At 42.8% G+C, this 21,432-nt stretch overlaps 1 protein-coding gene and 1 long non-coding RNA gene across 10 annotated transcripts in view; one reads left to right on the top strand and one right to left on the bottom strand.

Moving 5' to 3' along the window:
- PPP2R5C (protein phosphatase 2 regulatory subunit B'gamma) overlaps positions 1-21,432 on the bottom strand; it is a 133,406-nt gene that overhangs the window by 81,535 nt on the left and 30,439 nt on the right. The window contains exon 1 of one of the 8 annotated variants that reach the window (XM_059915010.1): positions 12,588-12,797. The exons of 6 other annotated variants lie outside the window; for them this stretch is intronic. In XM_059915010.1, the coding sequence (XP_059770993.1) occupies positions 12,588-12,681 (94 nt within the window). In that variant the 5' untranslated portion in view covers positions 12,682-12,797. Of the gene's footprint in view, positions 1-12,587; positions 12,798-21,432 lie in introns of those variants that run through there. One more of the 8 variants, XM_059915012.1, reaches the window with a different exon arrangement.
- The window catches only part of LOC132359993 (uncharacterized), a 35,171-nt gene continuing 26,055 nt past the window's right edge, over positions 12,317-21,432 (top strand). For both annotated transcript variants that reach the window (XR_009500999.1, XR_009501000.1), the window contains exon 1: positions 12,317-12,407. This is a non-coding gene — a long non-coding RNA (uncharacterized LOC132359993). The remainder of the gene's footprint in view (positions 12,408-21,432) is intronic.

Below are 21,432 nucleotides of genomic sequence, written 5' to 3'. Positions count from 1 at the left end.
ACGAGTCGCCCCGGGTCCGCCAGCGCCGGGGACCACCAGTGAGCTTATCAAGTGTTACTTCTCTTGGGAGGCCTGCCCCCGCCCCCAGGCCCGCTCCCTCCTCCTTGGTGCCAGTCTGAAGGCGCACAGACATCACCTTCAGCGCCCAGCACAGTGCCAACCACCAAGGTGGTGATTTACAAATATCTGTCAAGGGAATGAGACAAAGCTTTAGGTGGCCGTAAGGCAAAAGGTCAAAACTAAATTTTGTTCTCCTTTCTGTTAGGTATATTCCATAAAGTTTTCCTTCCTTTTGAAACAAACTCAGTTAACTAAAAATTTTGGTCTTACTTTTAACCATATGTGGCACAACAAAGGATGCAGCGCATCTACGCTACCAACACTGAAGTCAACAAGAGCACAGGAACAGAGTGCTGGGAGCGAAGAATGAGGAAGGGAACATCACATCGCAGGGCTTCTTGATAATCAGGAACATGAGTTCACAGCCTTTTTTAAAACTACAATGTAAACATCCCCTCAATTGTATACATCACCAAGAAGTAGTTGTCTTTACTACTGTCTCCCCTCGGACAAATGCCTGAACTCAAACAGCCAGTTTTCAGATGAAGAATGTCTCTCCTCCTTACAGCCCAAAAGCTCCAAATTCTATTACTACCAATAGAACAATATATCTCACTTTGTTCTAAATTCAAAGAATTACTCGTGAGGAATCTTTACCAGTACTAAGTTTACGTTCAGCACTGACGTACCCTCATTAGCTATGCTGAAAGTGCAGCTTCAATGTAAATCTTTCAGGATGTGCAAGGTCCTCAAACGAAGTGGAAAGCAGTCCCGGAGTCCATGTTTCTTCAACGGGAGTTTCCAGGCTATGCTAAGGGGCAAGTGGGTGCACTTTAAGGCCCCACTGACTTAATTTCATCCATACCCACAAACCCCCAAGGTACAGCCTTACCTTCATGACCCAGAATCTGCATCTCCTGTTTTTCTAGATGACACCGTAAGATCAACTAACCTGGTTTCAGCTGCGCTGCACTCTACACCGCTGTGAAAAACTGAGAGCAGAAAGTACTGCGTAGCTAGATCTCTGTGATAAAGGAGCCTGTGAGAGCAGCCCTGTGCACATCCAGAGAGGTGTGAGCCCAGAGTCGTGAGTCAGAAAACCCAAGAGCTCTTCCTTCTGACCTTAGGCAAGTCCGGGAACCTCTCTGCTTTGGCTTCCACAGCCGTACAAATAGGACTAATCATACCTGTTTGCTGCCTCATAGGAAATAGGATGGTTAATGAACACTTGCAAGGAGCCCTGACGATGAAAAAGGTTCCTGGGTGCTAATGACAAACAAGAGTCTCCATCCTCCTTTGGGTATCGGCCATGCTGCAGACGGGGAGGACCAAAGTGCTCCGAGTAAACTGGTCTTCCTAAGCAATTTCTCTTAAGGCCACACAGTTTTGAAAAACTCTGGAAGAAATGCATGATGGTAACGCTTGGTGTACCAGACAGTATGCAAGGAAGCACACAGGGATGGCAGACGCCTGAGCTGCATTAGCCCTTGGGCTGCTCTGCCTCATTTCTGCACACTCCTAACTGGTATAAATATTTACCTGGGCAGCGTGTTTCAGTTACTTTGGATGTCACAGTCAAGGCTATTAACTGGCTGATAAGTCCCTGTTTCCTGACGAAGAACACTTTACCGAATATGCTTCTTAAACTTCCCTTTATATTTTTAACATGATGTACAGTTTTAAAAATTATTTTAGGGGCTCCAAGTTTAGCTTACATTTCACTTAAAGGCTCTCCTCCTTTTTTAAAATAGAGGAAAGGCTCAAGTAAGCAAATGATTAAGCCTATGTACTAAACAACAAGACTAGAGACTGAACTGTTTTTTATAAGTTGGTATTTGGCTTCACAGAAACACACGTGCGTGCGTATGCACACGCATACCCCCCAAAAGATATTTTCCCAAATCTACGTAGGCAGGGCAGTCTACGTTTATTTAATTGGATACTGATGATTGCAACTCATATCAAATTAAATGCAAAAATTCAAGCTTAATATTTTGAAAGTTTACATTGAACAGATGCACAACACTTAGAAGTGAAAAATCCAGAATTCATATGCACTGATACTGTACTATTTGAATAAGAAAAGTCAACCCAAGAAAGTTTACGTGCCTTAGAAAAGGTCAGTTTAAATATCTGATGGCCTCCTCTGGAGAATAAATGAGACAAAATAAGAAAGGAGTGCTGAAGGGGAAGAAGTAGGCAGAGAGGAAGAAGATAAGCAAAAAATTTCAGGACATCACAAGTTTAACTTCGGCTTAAAGTGTAAACTTAAGTTAACCTTTGTTTAAGATTAATAACACCTCTTCAATATAATGTCATTTGTGACTTTGTTGCAAAGAAAAAAAGTTTCTGAATTTATTAAAGTCTAAAAAAAAACCCTCACTCATTGGACAGTCACTCAAGTGTTCTACCAGCACAGCATTTCTCTTAACTAAGGATAAGAGACAAGGAGGACTCTGCTTATTCTTACCCTGTCCTTCTGTCCTCAGGGACAGCGGGCTGGGATGTGAATCTAAGCTCCTTTCTTTCAGTTCCCTTGAAAATAAGTAATTTAATCAAACGCATTTTAAAATATAATGCATTCGCAGACTCAGGAAGGTATGGAGACAGTCAAGGACACCAGTGACCCAGTAAGTGACACTGTTAGGCCTTAGCCTTGAGTCCGATAGCTCGATTCTGGTATGATTAGATCTAATTTAGGAAAGGGGGGGGTCACTAAATTGACAAAATACCAATGTTTTCAACATCTAGTAAAATATTCTAAAAAGCAGGCAAGAAGGGTCATTGATGTTCTCTCAAGTAAGATGTCTCCTTGGGACCAGGCCTCAAGCACAGAGAACTGTCCACATTTCCTGCAGCTTGGTGTGGCCCAAGTGGCCCAAGTTCTAGTCAAACAGTGCAAGGTTTCTTCAGGCCTTGTCACTCACTATCTGGTCAGGTCTGCTCGTGGACATTCATTTTTGACGTCTGTAGAACGAGCACAGAGCTTCTTACCCACCCGGCTGTGGGCATTGAGTGTCTGCGATGGTCCCTGGGATGGCCCAGGCACGGGGCACGTGCTCCACTAGCTACTGCCTCCTCCCAGATGTCCACCAAGAGAGTTTACAGCAAATTTAGCAGAAAGACGCGGAAGACCACACTTCGAGTTTATGTAATGTATGTATACGTAGTACAACTCAGGATAATATAACGTAACACTAGCTCTGAACATTACCAATTATTTTAGAAAGCTATCAAGATGCTAAGACCTTGTAAGAGGTTTAGTTTTCTAAAACTGCAATCATGTCAACTTTTTTTCTTAAGAAATAAAAAACCAGGGAATTCCCTGGCGGTCCAGTGGTTACGACTCTGCGCTTTCACTGCCGAGGGCCTGGGTTCAATCCCTGGTCCGGCAACACTGTGTGTCAAAAAAAGAAAAGGAAAAAAAATACTGTATACTTTCAGTGAATAAATAAATCCATATTTACATTATTTAATGTGAACATACGGACACACAGACAGAGGTGTGGAATGATATACAGCAAACTCCAAACAATTTGCTCTGAGATGCCAGGAAAGGTAGGAGACTGATTGTGGGGATAAAGCTAGGGAGAATTTTAGTTTTATTCATAATTTTAAAAAATTTTCAAAGTGGCTATATTCACATACGGATTTTTTATAAAGATTAAAAAGATAAATGGAAGCTGACTAAGGCCGAAAGAGAGGCCCCGAGGCCCCCCGGGTCCTGGTGTGACTCCACTGCCCACATGCTGGGTGGAGTTATCACCTCCCACTGTGGCCTGAGAGACCTGTTTACATTACTAGCTGACTAGTTAATCTGGGAAGTTTTTTCCTTGAGGTAGGAAGAGAAAAAATACAGAGGCTTGGTAAAAAACAGGGTCAGGTCACATCCAGCTCAAGCTCGAGAGCTTTCCCAGGCCAAGGGTTTTCCGTTATTTTGGTGTCAGGATCATGTCCTCTAAAAAAGTCTGGAGGACCCAAAAGAGCTTGGGTCACGTGGGTTCCACCTACTGAAACTGACCAGATTAGAGAATGTTTAAAACAGTTACCTATTAATTCATTTAAGAGAAGAGGAATAGGCTCTTTTCCTGCTAACATAAATATCATTATGAGAACAACTTCATTAAAAAAACAGCAGGAAGAATGACACTGTTTTACATTTCTGCCTATTTCTTTAAAGTTTGACTTAAAGGACAGGTAGACCTGCATTTCTGCTTCTGTATTCAATTTGTTTGATATGGTATTTTGGTTGAAGTATATGAAAAGAAGCCCAGCCTTCACAGACATGTTTAGTTGAAAAAGGGAGGTATTTCAATGGCTTTTCAAAAAAATTGTGGATATTCTTCTCTGATTCTATGCTAACATTCAACGAGTGGTAGTTTCTTAAAGATTAGTTGCAACGTGGAATCTGGAACCACACTGATGGATGTTTCAGTGACGTCAAAGCCTGAGACGTGTCCTGCACGTTCAGCGTCTCCCCGGCCCGTGCATGTTTGCAGCGTCACTGAACGTGCTGGCATGCAGTCACGCAGCTCTTCCATCGTTCACATCAAGAAGCCCTGTTTGTTAACAGCACCAGGAGTCGTCAGCACCGGGAGCTGTCAAGCTCACGCTGGCAGATACAAGTTTTCCAAAATTCAGATTTTTGCTTGCAAGTTTGAATTTCATCATGGGCAACAAATAGTGTCACTGCTGTTTCCCCTGAACTGACAGGCTTCCCTCATTCCTTTTCGAGAAAGCAAACGTCAAATATTCAGGTCTTACTAACCCAATCTGTCTGTCTTTTGTTCTTTCAAGTACTGAATAAAAATGATGTTCCTGAAAAAAGTGGCTAGTTCAGCCTGCAACTCACACGACTGTGCCGTGCTCCTAGAGACCGCCGCCGTCCCGCGGCGTGCCCGAGGGCTCTGTGTGAACTCTGCACGCCATCCACAAAATGTTATCGCAAGGTGTGTTTGCAAAGGCTGAGATTTACTAAACCTAACATTTCATGCTTCATCAAGGATAGGCTTAGGTCAGACTGGTGTGACACGGCGGAGTACACGCTGGTTTCTAGCTGGACACCACTGCGTACCCCAAGAAAGGAGCGGTTCTACCCACCACTGCCTTTGCACCATCAGGGCAAACGGCCACATGGTGAAAGAGGCAAAAAAGGCCTTCGCGTTCTTGGGAAGACAGTTTTGACCTTGCAGATCCCTTGAAAGCATCTCAGGGACTCCAGGGGCCCAGTGACCGCACCTGTAAACACTGCCCTATGGAAACGCTGAGGATACCGTCACAGCTTCAGAGCTGTGAAAACAAGGTTATCATATACCACCCCTAGAGAAGCCTGGCCTACTACCTGAAGGTGAAAAAAACAACTTCTAGTTGTATATGTACCAAAATGATCTACAAATGCCAACACTCACAGACAACCCCCACCCATTTCTTCCTCCTCGAAGCCTACCAAGAATAAAGGACCAGCAATTGAGGAAACCTAGGCTTGCTCCCTAGAGTGAAACGTTACTATTCTCATAACTTTATAAGTCAAAATACCATAATTAGAACACATTGCTGGTGAATAGCACAACCAGCAGATAAAAATCCAAATGCACTACAAGAAGTTCACACACATCAACGACAAAGCAGAGACTGAAAAACCTAATCAAACAGGTATAACAGCTCAAGCTCTATTAAAAATGTCACAATATTAAAACTTGAAACAATAAGGTATAAGGTTATAGTTTGGATCCCACTTAGTTCAAATACTATCTTTTTTTTTTTTGGCCAAACCGTGCAGCATGTGGGAGCTTAGTTCCCTGACCAGGGATCAAACCGGTGCCCCCTGCTTTGGAAGCGCAGAGTCTTAACCACTGGACCGCCAGGGAAGTCCCACCAAATACTATCTTAATTTAAAAATCCCAACACAAAAAAGGAATTCACGAGTTTAATGTAATGGGATTTGACAATTTGACAATAAACTTTTGGAAGTCAAATTGCTAAAGCATCCGAAAGCAACATCTGCATTTAAATACAACTAAGGGGAAATGACAAGTGAAGTCACCCTATTTGGGACTAATCACAGATAAAGTCTCTAACTTCTAAAAGTAGAATTCCTTACGAATCTTATGCTAAAACACTTTTCTTCAAAAGAGTTAAAAATGGGGTGAGGAGAGGAATGTATTAAATGCTGATTTCTTATTAACAGACGAGATCCCTGAGAATGACAAGTCTGAAAGGGGATCAGTAAGTACACTCTGACTAGCGAGACTTTGGATCGCCTTACTAGGTAACTTTACACACAGTCTACAAGCAGAACACAGTGCACACTCCAGGATCATCAATGATACTGATTTCTTCCAGGTGGTGAAATGACAAGCAAATTGCAAGAAGAGAGGCTTGGTAAATGGGAGAGGGAGAGAGCAGACGCAGACAGAGACAGAGACAGAGACAGATGAGCTTCAAGATGAACAAATACAGGTAATACAGCGGCAGAAAAATAAGTTGTGGTTAAGATGCCGGGCTCTGAATTACCACAATGACCTAGAAAAGAGATGATAACCACAGCAACCACTAACACTTCCCATAGTCGTACAACACGCCGGCACCATTTTAAGCATTTTCTATGTATTCACTCATTTAACTAACCCTCATAAAAATACAGAGAGGCAGGTCCTTTTATCCCCATTTCATTCCCATTTCCAAGCAGAGAAGTGAGTTGGCTTGCCCAAGACAGCTCAGCTAACCAGTGGTGGGGTGGGAGCAGGGATCCGACCCCAGCTCTGTGGCTTCAGACCCCCCGCCCTTAACCACTAAGCACCCTGCCTCTCAAGTTCAGAGGGAACCTTGCTTTTACCTAAGAGCGTGCCATAAACTGTTACGTTTTAAAAGTCCAATAAAAATGCCAATAAACATCAAAAAAAAGGTGTACGTCCCCAAAACACAGTTCGCTAAGATGGTGCAGCTGTCTGTGCAGCCACTACAAGTTAGCAACGAGGGGACCGTGCTGGCTGCAGGAGGCCACCAATAAGGCACTGGGCTACAGGGTCTCAACCTCACCCCACCTGGGATGACCAAGCCCCCGCCTGATTATTTCACTGACGGCCACTCATTTGTCAGCAATGGAGTAAAAGGAAAAACATAGGAAAAGCCAAAACTGGAATACAAAAGACCACTGCTCACTATTTAGGAAACAATTTCTAAGTAATCACATGTCCTTTGCACATTTTTTCTAAAGCAGAACATTTTAGAGACATTTCTCTCAAACATTACGAAAAAGTTTAAACCTACACAGAAGCTGAATGCTTGTATTCAACTTGTACACCTGTATACCCACTTCCCCAGATTCACCAATTGTTCACATATTAGCTTTACATTTATTTTTCTCTTTGTTATTTGAAGCAAGTTGCAGAGATCATGATACTTCACCCCTAAATACCTCCGTCTGCAACTCCTAAGAATGAGGACAGCGCCTACAGATCACAATCCCTTTAAAACTAATAGTAATTCCACAGCGTCCCACATCGCTCTGTACTCGACCAATGTCTTCTGCAGGCTTGATTTTACTTTGTTTTGTTTTTAGAACAAAGATCTGATACAGATTCACTCACTATATTTGACTGTTACATCTCTTTAGTTTTTCTTTTTAACTAGAGGGGTTTTTGATTTATGAATAATTCAAGGGTCTAAAACAAAACCAGATTTTCCTTGCTGTAGTAGTTTGTCCTTGTGCACTTTAGCCAATGTCTTTCCAAGATTAATGAGAAAGACTTTTCCTTGAGTACATTAGTGAGAGAAACTACCCCAGTTTTGGAGTTCTCCGCATCCTTGGTGGTACTTTTCCCATCTGACAGGGAAGAGGAGGTGAGGTGGGCCTTGTCCGGAAGCAGATGTGGGAGACAGAGGTCTTGCCTGCACTGGCCCCTTGCTCCGGCCTCTGGTCTGGGATGTTCTGCATGGCCAGGAGCTGCGCTGACAGAAGGGTGCTTTGTCCCATCTTATCACTTGGAAATCCAGAGCCTCCCCAAAGACTGCAGGCCAGCTTTAGCTGGGTCTCTAAAAAAGGCCAAAAAGAAAATACCAGAAGATGACATATGTGGCTGCCTTTCCTTCTGGAACAGCCACCAGCAGCGGCTTGGGGACATGTAGCTGACATGGGGGCAGGGGCCTTGGACTTGGCCTTACAGGCTGGTAACCTTGGGGAGGAGTGACCTCCCGGGCAGGAACGCTGGGAGGAACCAGTCAGGCAGTGTTCACAAAAGCACGTCACATCTGGCAGGTCGCCGTCGGATCGGAGGAGAACCGCCTTGCAGTGCTACCTGGTGTACGGAAATGGAGTAGGGTGTGTACCCCAAATCTCTGTGCCTTCGAGGACTCGGTCCTTTCCTAGATTCAAAAACACACACCCTTGTCTTGACTACTAACCTTGCTTCTTTACTTTTGTCTCATTCTTCCACACAATTAACATCTTTTAATGAAAAAATTCTAGGAGTTTAGCTTTTGCTGCAAGGCAGGAGTCATGACCAGTTCAGGGAAGACTAATTAACAAAAGGTGTGCAGGCTTTAACACAGACATGCACCCCCCAGAGAGTTATTTGTTACTCTGGTTTCCTTCCTCACTGGCAGCAATGACAAGAGAAAACAACTTCACACAGGATCATTCCAGGTAGCTTTAAAGGTGTACTTCTAAAAAGCCACCACATAGAGAGTGACAGCTACACAACACACAGATGTTAGCGAAGTAAACACCTTGAGTCGGGCTGATACACTATTCGGAGAGAAAGAATCACTGGTTTGATCTCTTGAGGGGTCTTTGTTTTTGGTCGTCAATGACATGTTTCCTTCCTAGTTCTGGGAATGAGGACAGTGCTAGGCTTCCATCCTCACATCATTCACTGACTTTAATCACGCAGGAGTGTCCCACGCCTGGGAACCCGCGTGCGCGTGCACGTGCACAGGTGTGCTTACCAGCGCCGGCTAAGTCATCAGACAGGCTGCATCGAGAAAGGAAGCCTTCGCGTTTGACACCCCACACTGCCCCCTGCTCGTTCTTTTCTAAATTTTTATTGGAAAGGTAAAGACTTTCATTGAATTGGCGACTCAGGAATACTTGTGAGAAAACAAACTCTTCTATAATCAGACTTCCATTCCCCAGGAAGAATGGGTTTACACAGAGAATAATTTGCTCTCCAGCTCCCCACCAGGCCGAGGTTACTCCTCAGTCTTTCAGAGACAGGACTCACCAACCGACTACACGATCGGAGCAGTTAACAACTTTCTTGAGGCCAGAATAAAAGCCAGCTGGCATAGGATGGAGGTCGCTCTCTTCCTCTCTGGCCATTAACATCTTTTTTTGGCTTGGCTATTCTTGCCTTAAACCTGGCTCTAGAAGTGAAATATATTTTACTATACTTAACAGTCAATTAAAATTCAAGGAATAGTCTAGAACAGGGGTGGGCAAACTATGTCCCACGGGCCAAATCTGGCCAGCCACCTGTTTTTGTAAATAAAGCTTTACTGGAACACAGTCATGCCTATCTGTGGTTGCTTTCTCAGCCAAAAATATTCACTTTCCAGCCTTTTCTGAAAAAGTCTCTCGATCCCAGTCTAGAACTGTGCTGTCCAATACAGCAGCCACTAGACCCGTCTATTTAAATTTAAAACAACTAAAATGAAATAAAATTGAAAATTCGGTTTCTCAGTTGCAGTAGCCACATTTTAAGGGCTCAACAGTCACATGTGACCAAGGGCCACTGTAGTGGACAGCACAGAGAACATTCCCACCATCGCAGACAGTTCTCTCGGACAGCCCTGGAAGTACAGGATTTAAGTCATCAAGCTAAATATACAGCCATCTAGTTCCTCCAGGTGACGCCTTCTCCTTCTGCAGACAGAAAAGTTTAGGCTTTTCAGCGACATGTTCCCGTCACACTTGGACTTTTTAGGATATGCTAATTCACTATATTAACTGCAAACTCTAGACTATGTAATAGGAGATAAATATCAAACCAATTGGGACTACTAATCAGTTTAGTGATCGTACTGATTGTTTACTTGACTGCCCCACCGCCCAGGGAACTGTAAACTCTGAAAGATGGGCCACAGTGCTTGCTTCATATTCCGAATTAGGAACCTGCGTGGCACGTGGTGGTAGCGACTTGAGGAATATTTGTAAAATGAATGAAGAAATGAACCCTAGGCACAAAAACTGTCATATACCACAGGCCACTGAAACGGATGGATGTTGATAAGACATTGGGAAAAAAACCGCTATTATAATCCTGTGGCAAAAGGTTCTACAAACAGCCAAAACTTCTATTTTTAAAATAAAAAAAAATTTTTTTTCTTTTTTTTTTTTTTTTTTAAAGATTCCAAACAAAACAAAACAACTGCCTGGGTTTGTTTAACTGCCTTGGTTTGGATTCTGGCCCTACCACTTACAGGCTGAGTGACCTTGGGCTGGTTATTTTACGTCTGTGCAGAAGATCCTTCTTCTCTAAATGCACCCTGAGTGGGTGGTAAGCCTCAGTGTTGCCCCCTCCCCTTCCCAGCATCATGATTACATCAGCCCCTGCTCTCTCTCCTAGCACCTGCTCAGAGTCAGCTCTTCCTGTGCCCCTCCTGCACCAGGGCCCCTGTGTGGGTCTCCCACTAAGCCATCCATCCCTCTGGGGCGGGGACCCTCAGCACTGGACACACAGAGGACATGCTAAGTGGATATTAAATTGATCGAGACTCTAAAAGCCAATATAAACAAAATAAATTTTGCTAACACACATTAACATGCTTGCCCTAAAAAGTCCTTATGAGTAAATCAAGCGTTCAAGTTTTAGCTAGTTCACTGTTTGACCCAGAAGTTAGTTTTAGGCCCTAAAGGTTACCCCTTCTTAAAATCTCCAGTCTCTTTTAGGTTAATACACTTCACTACTTTTTCCCTTCACAATTAGACAGCAACCAACCACTCAACCAACAGCAAAAAAATTCAAACTGGTCACAGTAAAGTCTTGGACTTAAAAACAACAACAACGTGGTATAAGACATAAAATCAAACGATTCCATTTCAGAATAAAGTCATAGTTCAAAAAATGACTAGTACATTAAGTGTTTAATGAAATCAGAAAACTCAAAGTAAAACAATCTGTTATTTATAAGAAGATACCTTAAAAGTATCAAAATACACATTTTATATGCTATAAAATTTTCTTTTTGCTAGTCCTTTTAAGAACTTAAATCGAAACACAATTACATTTTGTTTTTGCCCATTTGGCTCCTGCAACTAAAATACCTGCGTGCTATCTGTGGTCAACATTTGCTCTTTCCCGGGTGCACTACAAAACAATGTGACCTACAGGTTGGTCATTGTGGACCTTAATTTCCAGCTTCTTTCAAGAGGGTTTGGAGAGAAAAGCAACACCCATTTTATTCCAACAGACTGGGTATGCATGTGGTTTTATCTCCTTTATCTGTGTACACCCTAGGATCTGAAAAATCTTGTCTGGCATTTTAGTCATACAGACTATTAGTCACCTAGAGATCCTGCCCCCACCCTTCCTTGACATGGGTCCTTAAAGGAGATTCTGACAGTTAGAACTGTTCTGTTAGGGACAGAGCTGTGATACTGTATAAATTTTAAAGTGATTTGATGAAGCTTAACATTTTCTATTTCACCCAATTATGAACAAAAAATTTGTATAACAAATAATTTTAAATGCTAAGAAAAGGTATATGATTATCCTGATACCTATATTTTAATATAATTATTAATTGCTATGCTAATTGTGTTTTTAAGTTAAATTCTGAACCCAAATTTTGTATAAACTACAAGTGGCAAACTGTAATTATTAAAAGTGATGTATACACTCATTGAAAACTTGTTGCCATTTAAAATTTTCAAGGCAAATGTCAATACAAAGCCTATTTAAGTGCAAAGTATCTCCTACTATTCTATAAAAACGCTGACAGCTCAGAAATTATGACCCGCGATGGATTCCAATATTTCAAAGCCATGAGTCTATTTCTCTTTTAGGCTCCATGGCAAGAACGAAAACAATCCTTTTAAAGGAAGTTCTTTTCTAATCATTTCTGCATATTTTCTGACTGCAATTCATCGTTAATTCAGAGGTGTGTGTCCCGGTGAAACCGTCGGGGTGTTAAGCAACACAGATGTAACAGAAACTCTGCGCACGGACAACTTGGCCAGGCGTGCCGCCCGCCTCTCCTTCCTACCCCCGCCCAATGCCTTCCCCGGGCAGTGACTTCACATCCTTTGACATCAGCACGGCTCTGAAAGGGGGATGGGAGAGCGAGCAGAAAGCAGAAAAACCAGCTTTGAACTATGCATGCAAGGCCTCTCTCAAGACTCAGATTCTGTAAGTAGTTCGTAAAATGCCAAATTGCAGTGACACACCCAGCCTCCTCTGGTTAGGTCTGCCGCAAAACGGGGTGAATTCTGCTAGAAAGGACTTCCTGCTTTTCTTATCTGAAGCACAATAGCCATTTATTAACTAACCACAGAAGGTTCCGTTTCAGTGAAACACACAATAACTTACCTCGAATATGGAGAAGGGCCACGGGCTGGAAAGGCCCATTGGAGTTGGCCGCATCCACCACCATCCTGCTGCCCGCTTTATTACATGTCAACATCTAGACTTCAGCGGGAAAGGCAATGTACTCCTTAAGGCAAGAAACCAGCCTCCATTTTAGTTTAAAAAAAAAAGACAAACTGAAGCTCTCTGCAGCTGGAGGGAACTGGCTGGTTGGTGATGTCAGCAGGCACGGGGCTCGCTGATTGGCCGGAAGCTGCAACTTCAAATGACACTAAAAAAACTGCAAATGGAAAGAGCATTCTGTTTGGCTGTCAGCGTGCATGAAAAGCCTGGACATTTTTTGGCTTTCTGCAGTCTTCATTTCTCAATAACTTTTAGGCAAAGATCCCATCTCTTAAGGGGCAGGACTGAGGCCACAACCCTGGCCAGACTATAAACACATGATTCTGAGAGAGCCACCAAAAAAAAAAAAAAAACAAAAAACAAAACTGTGCATGTGTGTCTACATGAACTTTAAATTTTAGCATTTCTCTGACTGGTACCCCAAATTCACTGGTACCTTATATCCACCTGACCACCTCCTATTTTCTATTCTAATTACTTTAAATATCTGTATCATATTTAGCATTTTGGCAACCTAGTTTTGTTTTTGTTTTTGTTTTTTTAAAGCAAATTGGCTATTCAAATATTACACAATCCCAATTCATCAGTTTGGACTCTTGTTCAACCTTTCCTACTACCAAATTATGAATTACTAATCTTCAAACACTGGTTTTTCTCGGGATCTAATTTTTTTATTGGAAAAATTCAGTTAAAAATTATATGAAAAATGAAAGCTTCTTTAAATTTAATAGCTAGAAAGTGCTGTAAGTTAAAGGTATTTATACCACCTGGCTGTGAAAGTTAAAGTCATAAAATAAAATGCAAGTGTTTATTTTTGTACCTTAAAGATGTCAACATACCACTTTTATTTAATTTTTTACGTTTTGTTTAAATTAAATTTTTTTAATTAAAAAGCTATTTCACTTTTTTAAAAAATTGGGGCTAGTATTAAAAGCTATTATTCCAGATCTTAGTTTCCTATCTTCAGAAAAGGTTAATGTGAAAAGCTGAAGAAGAAGGACATCATTTCTGAATTGGAGTACCCTAGCCTGGGGAGGGGGTGTACGTGTGTGCTGGAGAGATGATTCCCTACAAAAAGAAGTGCTATTACTAGCTCCAAATGAAAATGAATAAGCTATGAGAAAAACCTCTTTGCCAGGCAGAACTGAAAAAAATTCCTCACTCCTTCACACACACACACAACTAAGTTTGTCCAAACCATGTCTTCTCTTTTTATAAATTCTCACACAATGCCCCTCGCCTCCCCCCCCCTTTCCCAGCTTGTGAACAAGAACCAAAAAGCCCTTTGGTTTTTAAACATAATTCACAACAGTAAGAAACACCTGAAATGGACCAGGGTTAGCAGTTACATCTGTGGGCTGGCACTCCACACATTTCAATGAGCAAATAAACTGCTACAATCGTTCAGGGGTGCTTATTAAGTTCCCCTACACTAGTAAGAAGGTAGTCCTACTATGTGTATCAATAGCCATTAAGAAAATAAATGAAAGCAAACCAAATCCTACCCCTTCCCCCCCACCCCTCCACAGAGCTGAAGGATGCTGCTGGATTCCAAAGCTGGCCATGAATTAAACTATAACAAGCAATGGGGAGCGGGTGTCATGTCATCGGCCTCCCACCTGCCGGGCTCCTCTACTGTCTGAACAGCCTGTGTTCCGAGTCAGATACTGTAAATTGAGATTCTGGCTGCTGACCCTCTGGGTGCATCAGATGCGCAAGGATGGCTCTCCCAGAACTATCAGCTCCTCACCCAAGAAGTGGTGCCAGATGAACTCAGCATTAAGGATCGAGGCTTGCAGGGGGCTTTGTGAGGGGTAGGAAGCAGATGCTTACTGTAGATCTTACTTTAAAAAGAGAGGGACCTGTTCTCAAACAGTTTAATACTTCATATGAGATGAGATGGGGAAATGTGCCTGTCCTAGGATTGTGCTGTTGAGTGGAATGCAGAAATAACAGGGAAAGACTCCTAGACTCTTTGTATAAAATATACAGGTTAAAGTCAAAGAAAAAGTGAAGACACTTGTTGATGTATTTTTCCTAATGATCTCAGATCAAAGGATCTCAACTTTATTAGTGATTTTCCCCCATGCTGTTTTGAAGCCTTATGCATATAAAGTAGTTCTTTAAAGGACTCAAAGTCTGTGATCTGGAAATCACTGATGAAACATACTCTAAAATATAAATAAGCAAACAAGCAGATAAATAATATGGAGGAAAAAAAAAAAGACTTGAACAAATAAAGATAAGGTGTGTTTCGGAACTGGAAGCATACATACTATAAATAAGCTGATGTTAATACTTCCCCAAATTGATTTATAGTTTTAAAGCAATTCCATTCAAAATTCAGAGGAGTCTCCCTATTTTTCTGGGTATCTGACAAAATAATTCTCAAGTTCACTTGGAAAAATTAAAAGCATGAAGAATGAGAACACTCTTATGAACAAGGCTGGTCCTACCACCTCTAAAGCTTGTGAACTAAGGACAGTGTGATGTGGGCTTAAGAGACAGGTCTTGGAACAGACAGCAACAGCTCCTAAAACGGTGAGTGCAGTTGTACAAATGTAATATTCGGGTAAGGAAGGAAGCTCAAATCCACGGAAAGGGGAGGATTATTCAGACAACTGGTCGGCTATATGTTGGCAGAAGTCAATTTAAGTCTCACCAAAATAAAATCTGAGATGGGTTAAATAAAAAAACAAACACAGTTAAATTTTTAAGAAGTCAAATCATACCCCCCACAAATCCCCACAGCTTTGAGAAGAAAAGGGTAGTGAGTATATCAATTCTCAAGCCAGAAAAGGACGATTAAAAAACACTGGACAAACCCTGAGGGGATATTCCTCACAGTAAAAAATTTACAAATTTCTGTATGTTCCCTCCAAAAATCAAAAGGAAGTATAAATGCTATAATTACAAGAGGTTAATAATATACTGCAATTCATTAGAAAAACACTGAGACCTCAGTGTTCAAATGATTCAGTTTACAAAAGAACTATAACTGCTCAATAACTGTATGAAAAAAGTATTTCTTCACCTATCAAATCAGCAATAGTTTTAAAAATTATAATTAATACTGGTAAAGGCATGTTGTAACCTTGCCAACAAATCTATAAATTGTTCTGATCCTTTTGGAAAATAATTTGGCAACATGTAAAGACCCTTTGTTTCTGTAATTTAACTTTTGGAGTCCATTCCAAAAACGCAGTAGCCATGAGTGAGCATCACATTTTAAAAAATATTTATTTAAAAAACTGTGCTAAAGTTTACGTAATATAAAATTTACCATCTTCATCATTTTTCAGTGTACAGCTAGCTCTAAGTGGCATAAGTACATTCACGTTGTTGTGCTACCATAACCACCATCCATCCTCAGAACTCGTTTCATCTTGCGAAACAGGCAATCTGTCCCCATTAAACGCTTCCTCCCCATCCTCTTCCTCTCAGCCCCTAGCCACCACCATTCTACTTTCTGTCTCTATGAATGTGACTTCTCTGGGTACCTGATATAAATGGAATCATGCAGTTTTTGTCCTTCTGTGACTGAATTACTTCACTCAGTGTAAGTGTCCTTAAGGTTCAGCCACGTAGTAGCATGTGTCAGAATTTCTTCCCTTTTTAAGACTGGATAATACTCTATTATAGGGATATACCACATTTTGTTCTATCCATCCCTTGATAGACACTTGGGCCATTTCTGCCTTTTGGCTATTGTGAATAATGCTGCTGTAATATGGGTATATAAATATCTATTTAAGTCTCTGCTTCCAATTCTTTTGGGTATATTCCCAAAAGTGCAAAGTATGGTAATTCTATTTTTAGTTTTTTGAGGAACTGCCATGCTGTTTTCCATAGTGGCAGCATCATTTTACATTCCCACCAGCAGTGCACAAGGGTTCCAATTTCTCCACATCCTCACCAACACTTGCTATTTACCAACACTTGCTATTTTCTGTTTTTCGATAGGAGCCATCCTAGTGGGTGTTAAGTGGTATCTCACTGTGGTTTTGATTTGCATTTTCCTAATGATTAGTGATGTTAATCATGTTTTCATGTGCTTATTGTCCATTTGTGTATCTTCTTTGGAGAAATGTCTATTCAAGTCCTTTGCACATTTTTTTTTTTTTTTGGCTGCGTTGGGTCTTCGTTGCTGCGTGCGGGCCTTTCTCTAGCTGTGGTGAGGGGCTACTCTTCGTTGCGGTGCATGGCCTTCTCATTGCAGTAGTTTCCCTTGTTGCTGAGCACGGGCTCTAGGCGCGTGGGCTTCAGCAGTTGCAGCACACGGGCTCAGGAGTTGTGGCTCATGGGCTTAGTTGCTCTGTGGCATGTGGGATCTTCCTGGACCAGGGATCAAATCCGTGTCCCCTGCACTAGCAGGCGGATTATTATTATTTTAATTAATTAATTAATTTTTGGCTGTGTTGGGTCTTCATTGCTGCCCGCGGGCTTTCTCTGGTTGCGGCGAGCAGGGGCTACTCTTAGTCGCGGTGCGCCGGCTTCTCATTGTGGTGGCTTCTCTTGTTGTGGAGCATGGGCTCTAGGCACGCGGGCTCAGTAGTTGTGGCCTGCGGGCTCTAGAGCGCAGGCTCAGTAGTTGTGGCGCATGGGCTTAGTTGCTCCACGGCATGTGGGATCTTCCCAGACCAGGGCTCAAACCCGTGTCCCCTGCATTGGCAGGCGGATTTGGCAGGCGGATTCTTAAACACTGCGCCACCAGGGAAGTCCCCCTTTGCACATTTTTTTAAACAGCTTGTTTTCTTGTTGAGCTGTAGGAATCCTTTATAAATTCTGGACATTAATCCCTTATCAGATAGATGATCTCTGAACAGTTCTTCCCATTTTGTGGGTTGCCTTTTCACTTTGTTGATTGTGTCCTTTGCTGCACAGAAGTTTTACATTTTGATGTGGTTGAATTTATCTACTTTTGCTTTTCATGCCTGTGCTTTGGTGTCATAGCTAAAAAATCATTGATAAATCTAACATCATGAAGCTTTTCCTCTATGTTTTCCTATAAGGTCTTTGATCCACTTTGAGTTAATTTTTGTGTTTGGTGTAAAATAAGGGTCCAAGTTCATTCTTTTGCATGTGGATATCCATTTTTTCCAGCACCATTTGCTGAACAGACTGTCCTTTTCCTAGAGTGGGTGGCACCCTTGTTGAAAACCATTTGACCATACCTGTGATGGTTTATTTCTTGGCTCTCTTCTACTCTATTGGTGTATGTGTTTGTCTTTATGCCAGTACCACACTGATTTGATTACTGCAGCTTTGCAGTAAGTTTTGAAATCAGGAAATGTAAGAATTTTGTTCTTCTTTTCCAAGATTGCTTTGGTTATCCAGGGTCCCTGGAGATTCCATGTGAATTTTTGGATGAATTTTTCTATCTCTGGAAAAAAACACTGTTAGGATTTTGACAGAGATTGTATTGAATCTGAAGATCTCTTTGGGCAGTACTGATGTTTTAATGATATTAAGTCTTCCAATCCACGAACACACATTGGCTTTCCATTTACTGGTGTCTTCTTTAATGTCTTTCAGCAATGTTTTGTAGTTTTCCGCATACAAGTCTTTCACCTCCTATGTTAATTCTAAGTATTTTATTCTTTTTGAGAGCATCACATTTTTATTTATGATTCTAAAATACCAGAAACGACCTTAACGTCAAAGGGATTATCCCACACAGTGAAATATTACACATCCATGAAAAATATTTATGAATTTGTAAAGTAAAAATATACATGAGAAGGGCAATGTATAATTTTTCAGAAATAGTATGATCATAAAAAAGAACACTCTCAAAATATCAACAGCAGTCACCGTGGAGTATTATGGTTATGGGTAGTTCTTCTTTCTGAAACTTCTCTATATTGTTCAGTATTGCTAAAATAAGCACACAATACTTTGATGAAAATTAAAAGTAACAATTTAGGGCTTCCCTGGTGGCGCAGTGGTTGAGAGTCTGCCTGCCAATGCAGGGGACGCGGGTTCGGGCCCTGGTCTGGGAAGATCCCACATGCCGCGGAGCAACTAGGCCCATGAGCCACAACTACTGAGCCTGCGCGTCTGGAGCCTGTGCTCCGCAACAGGAGAGGCCGCAATGGTGAGAGGCCCGCGCACCGCGATGAAGAGCGGCCCCCACTTGCCGCAGCTAGAGAGAGCCCTCGCACAGAAACGAAGACCCAACACAGCCAAAAATAAATAAATAAATAAATAAAATTAAAAAAAAAAAAAAAGGAACAATTTAAAAAAAGACACGTAGATTAAGTCACAGCAGAGAGAATCCCTTAGTGAATGCTGCCGCTCAGGCACAGGCTAAGAACAGAGAAAGGGCTGTGATGGGAACGCAGGAAATAGGATGCAAACGATTTATGGTGATGCATAAATGAGATCAAGTAGGTAAAAACACACAAACAAAAATTAGCCTAAACTAGGCATGACAAACTGAACCAACAAATTACAGGATGTTGACTCCCTGTCTTGAAGAATCCATTACGGGCTCCTTAAATTTTTACTGCAAGTTTGCACTGAATCAATAGGCTCATCTAAGCTCTCGAGGTTCAATTAGCCGCCAGAGTACTTTCCTCACGGATGAAACAAGGACTCAGCAAACACACCGGAAGAGGCTCACGTGCAGCCCCATTACTGGCCTGGGCGTAAGTCTTCACTGCCTACTCAGGGAGAGGCCGCCCGCCCTCAGGAACCCCAGGCTGGTTCTTCTTTCCTCACCTGTAAAGGGGCTGTCTGTGATCACCCCACCACCGTGGCTGTAAGGAGGCACAAACGTCACCGATGGAGTGGGGAGCTCAGGAGGGTGCAGCTGCCACTGAGGGAGGATCCCACCGCACGTCGCTCCAGCCATTATAGGGAAGGTGCTGGAAGCAGTGGACACTGTAGCACTTGAAGAGCAGGGTCTCGACCCCGGGGCTGCAGTGTGAGGGTGCCGCAGAGCCACTGACGGGGTCTCTGCTTGGACTAACCCCTCTGGGAAGTCTTCCTCTCCCCTCTCTGGGCCACAGGTCTCTTCCCCGTCAGCCTCAGGACAGTGCCCGGCACACAGCAGGCGTTCCATCAAACTGACTGAATGAAGGGCCGAATCAAGCAGTAACACCCAATTCTGATCCTGCACAACTCCCTCACCACTCTTTATACCTCGTCCCCGCAGCGCGTAACCAAGAGGGGTGCGCCATCTAACCACCTGGAGAACGACACATCCCGCCCCCTGCATGCAGAGCCCCCATCCAGGCTCCCACCACACCCTCCACTGCTGTCTGTGCCCATCCCTCATGCCCCCCATGGCACCCTCCAGCCACGCTTCTGGACTCTCCCATGACAACCTTCCTGCCGCTCTGAAGGGCTTGAGCTAACTCGGAGGAAAGGCGCCTTTCTGGGCTCAGTGCAGAGCTCCTTCCAGAACCGAAAGTGGGCAGACAGACCACAGCTCTCAGTGCGTCCGCCCGTCAAGGACGCAAACACAAGCATCTCTGTGCTGCACAAAGATGAAGGTTGAAAAGGAGTTATTCTTTATTCTCTGCTTCCTCTGTCACTTTATTTGGGTTATTTAAAAACAAACTGCCATTTGTAGGTAGCATTTTTGAATAAAACTTTCACATTTTCATTTCTAAATTCAGCTGAAGGTTTTAATTTTCATCTCCGCGGGCAATTTTATGGGAAAATTAAGTATGCTCATATTTTAGTGAAGAAGGTTTACAGTTTCTTTCATTAAAAGAAGGTTGTGTCTTGAGCCTAGAGAGTTGTGGTGCCATAACTGCAAGGCACTGACACTGCTGGCAGAGCAGACACTTAACCGGAAACTACACGGGCATGGGTGATGTACATTTTGTTGGGTAGGATATCTAACCTAAAAAATTTGGCTTTGCTTACAGTTTAAAATAGACTTCTTCCTTAGGCAGATCAAAGATACCTAGCATTCAGCTGTGTTCAAAGGTTGCCAGGGCACTTCTGCTTGCCAACAGCAAGGTCAAAGGGACAGGCGCCTGCTGCCCTGTTGATTTGAGCGAGTCCTGCGAGTGGTTTAAAAGGGTGGACAGGCTTATCCCAGGAAAGGCCAGCGGAGGCGAGCGGAGTAGATGGTGTAAAATCTGCCCCGAGTGCACTGTTGGGAGACCTTTGCTTATTTTTGTTCTTGCCACAGTTAGGCTGGAAAACCTTTAAAGCCAAAGCAAGTCCTCACCCCCTTCCTTGTTCTGAGAAGGTAGGAAACCCACACAAAGTACACAGAGCACACGTGACACACCAAAGTGCTTTCGTGTTGACTATTAGCAACAAACCTCACTTCACAAAGAAGAACCTGAGGCGCAGGGAGCCGTGAGCCTGGGAGGGGTTCCAGCCCCAAAACAGTTCTGAGAAAGTGGAAGGATGTGGGAAGGACAGGCAGACGGGCCCAGAGGGCTTTTCATTCCTTCAGCAAACCTGTGTCTCGGGGATCCATGGCAGATGCTAGACTGGGCACCAAAACAGCCTCTGCCCTCAGTGACAGTTTAGACAGAGCAGCGTGTGGTGTGCTCTGCAGCCCGTGTCCATCACGATGAACAGATAAATGGTGCTCCATCCACACGGTGGAATGTTACGCAGCCTTAAAAATTAGGAAGAAAATTCCGTATGATTCCACTCATAGGAGGTCCCTAGAGGAGTCAAAATCACAGAGACAGGAAGTAGAATGGTGGGTGCCAGGGGCTGGGGGAGGGGAAGAGGGAGGTATTAACAGGCA

The sequence above is a fragment of the Balaenoptera ricei genome, chromosome 2 (genome assembly GCF_028023285.1).
Source record: "Balaenoptera ricei isolate mBalRic1 chromosome 2, mBalRic1.hap2, whole genome shotgun sequence".
Taxonomy (NCBI): Eukaryota; Metazoa; Chordata; class Mammalia; order Artiodactyla; family Balaenopteridae; genus Balaenoptera; species Balaenoptera ricei.
This window is presented reverse-complemented; position numbering and strand designations above follow the sequence as displayed.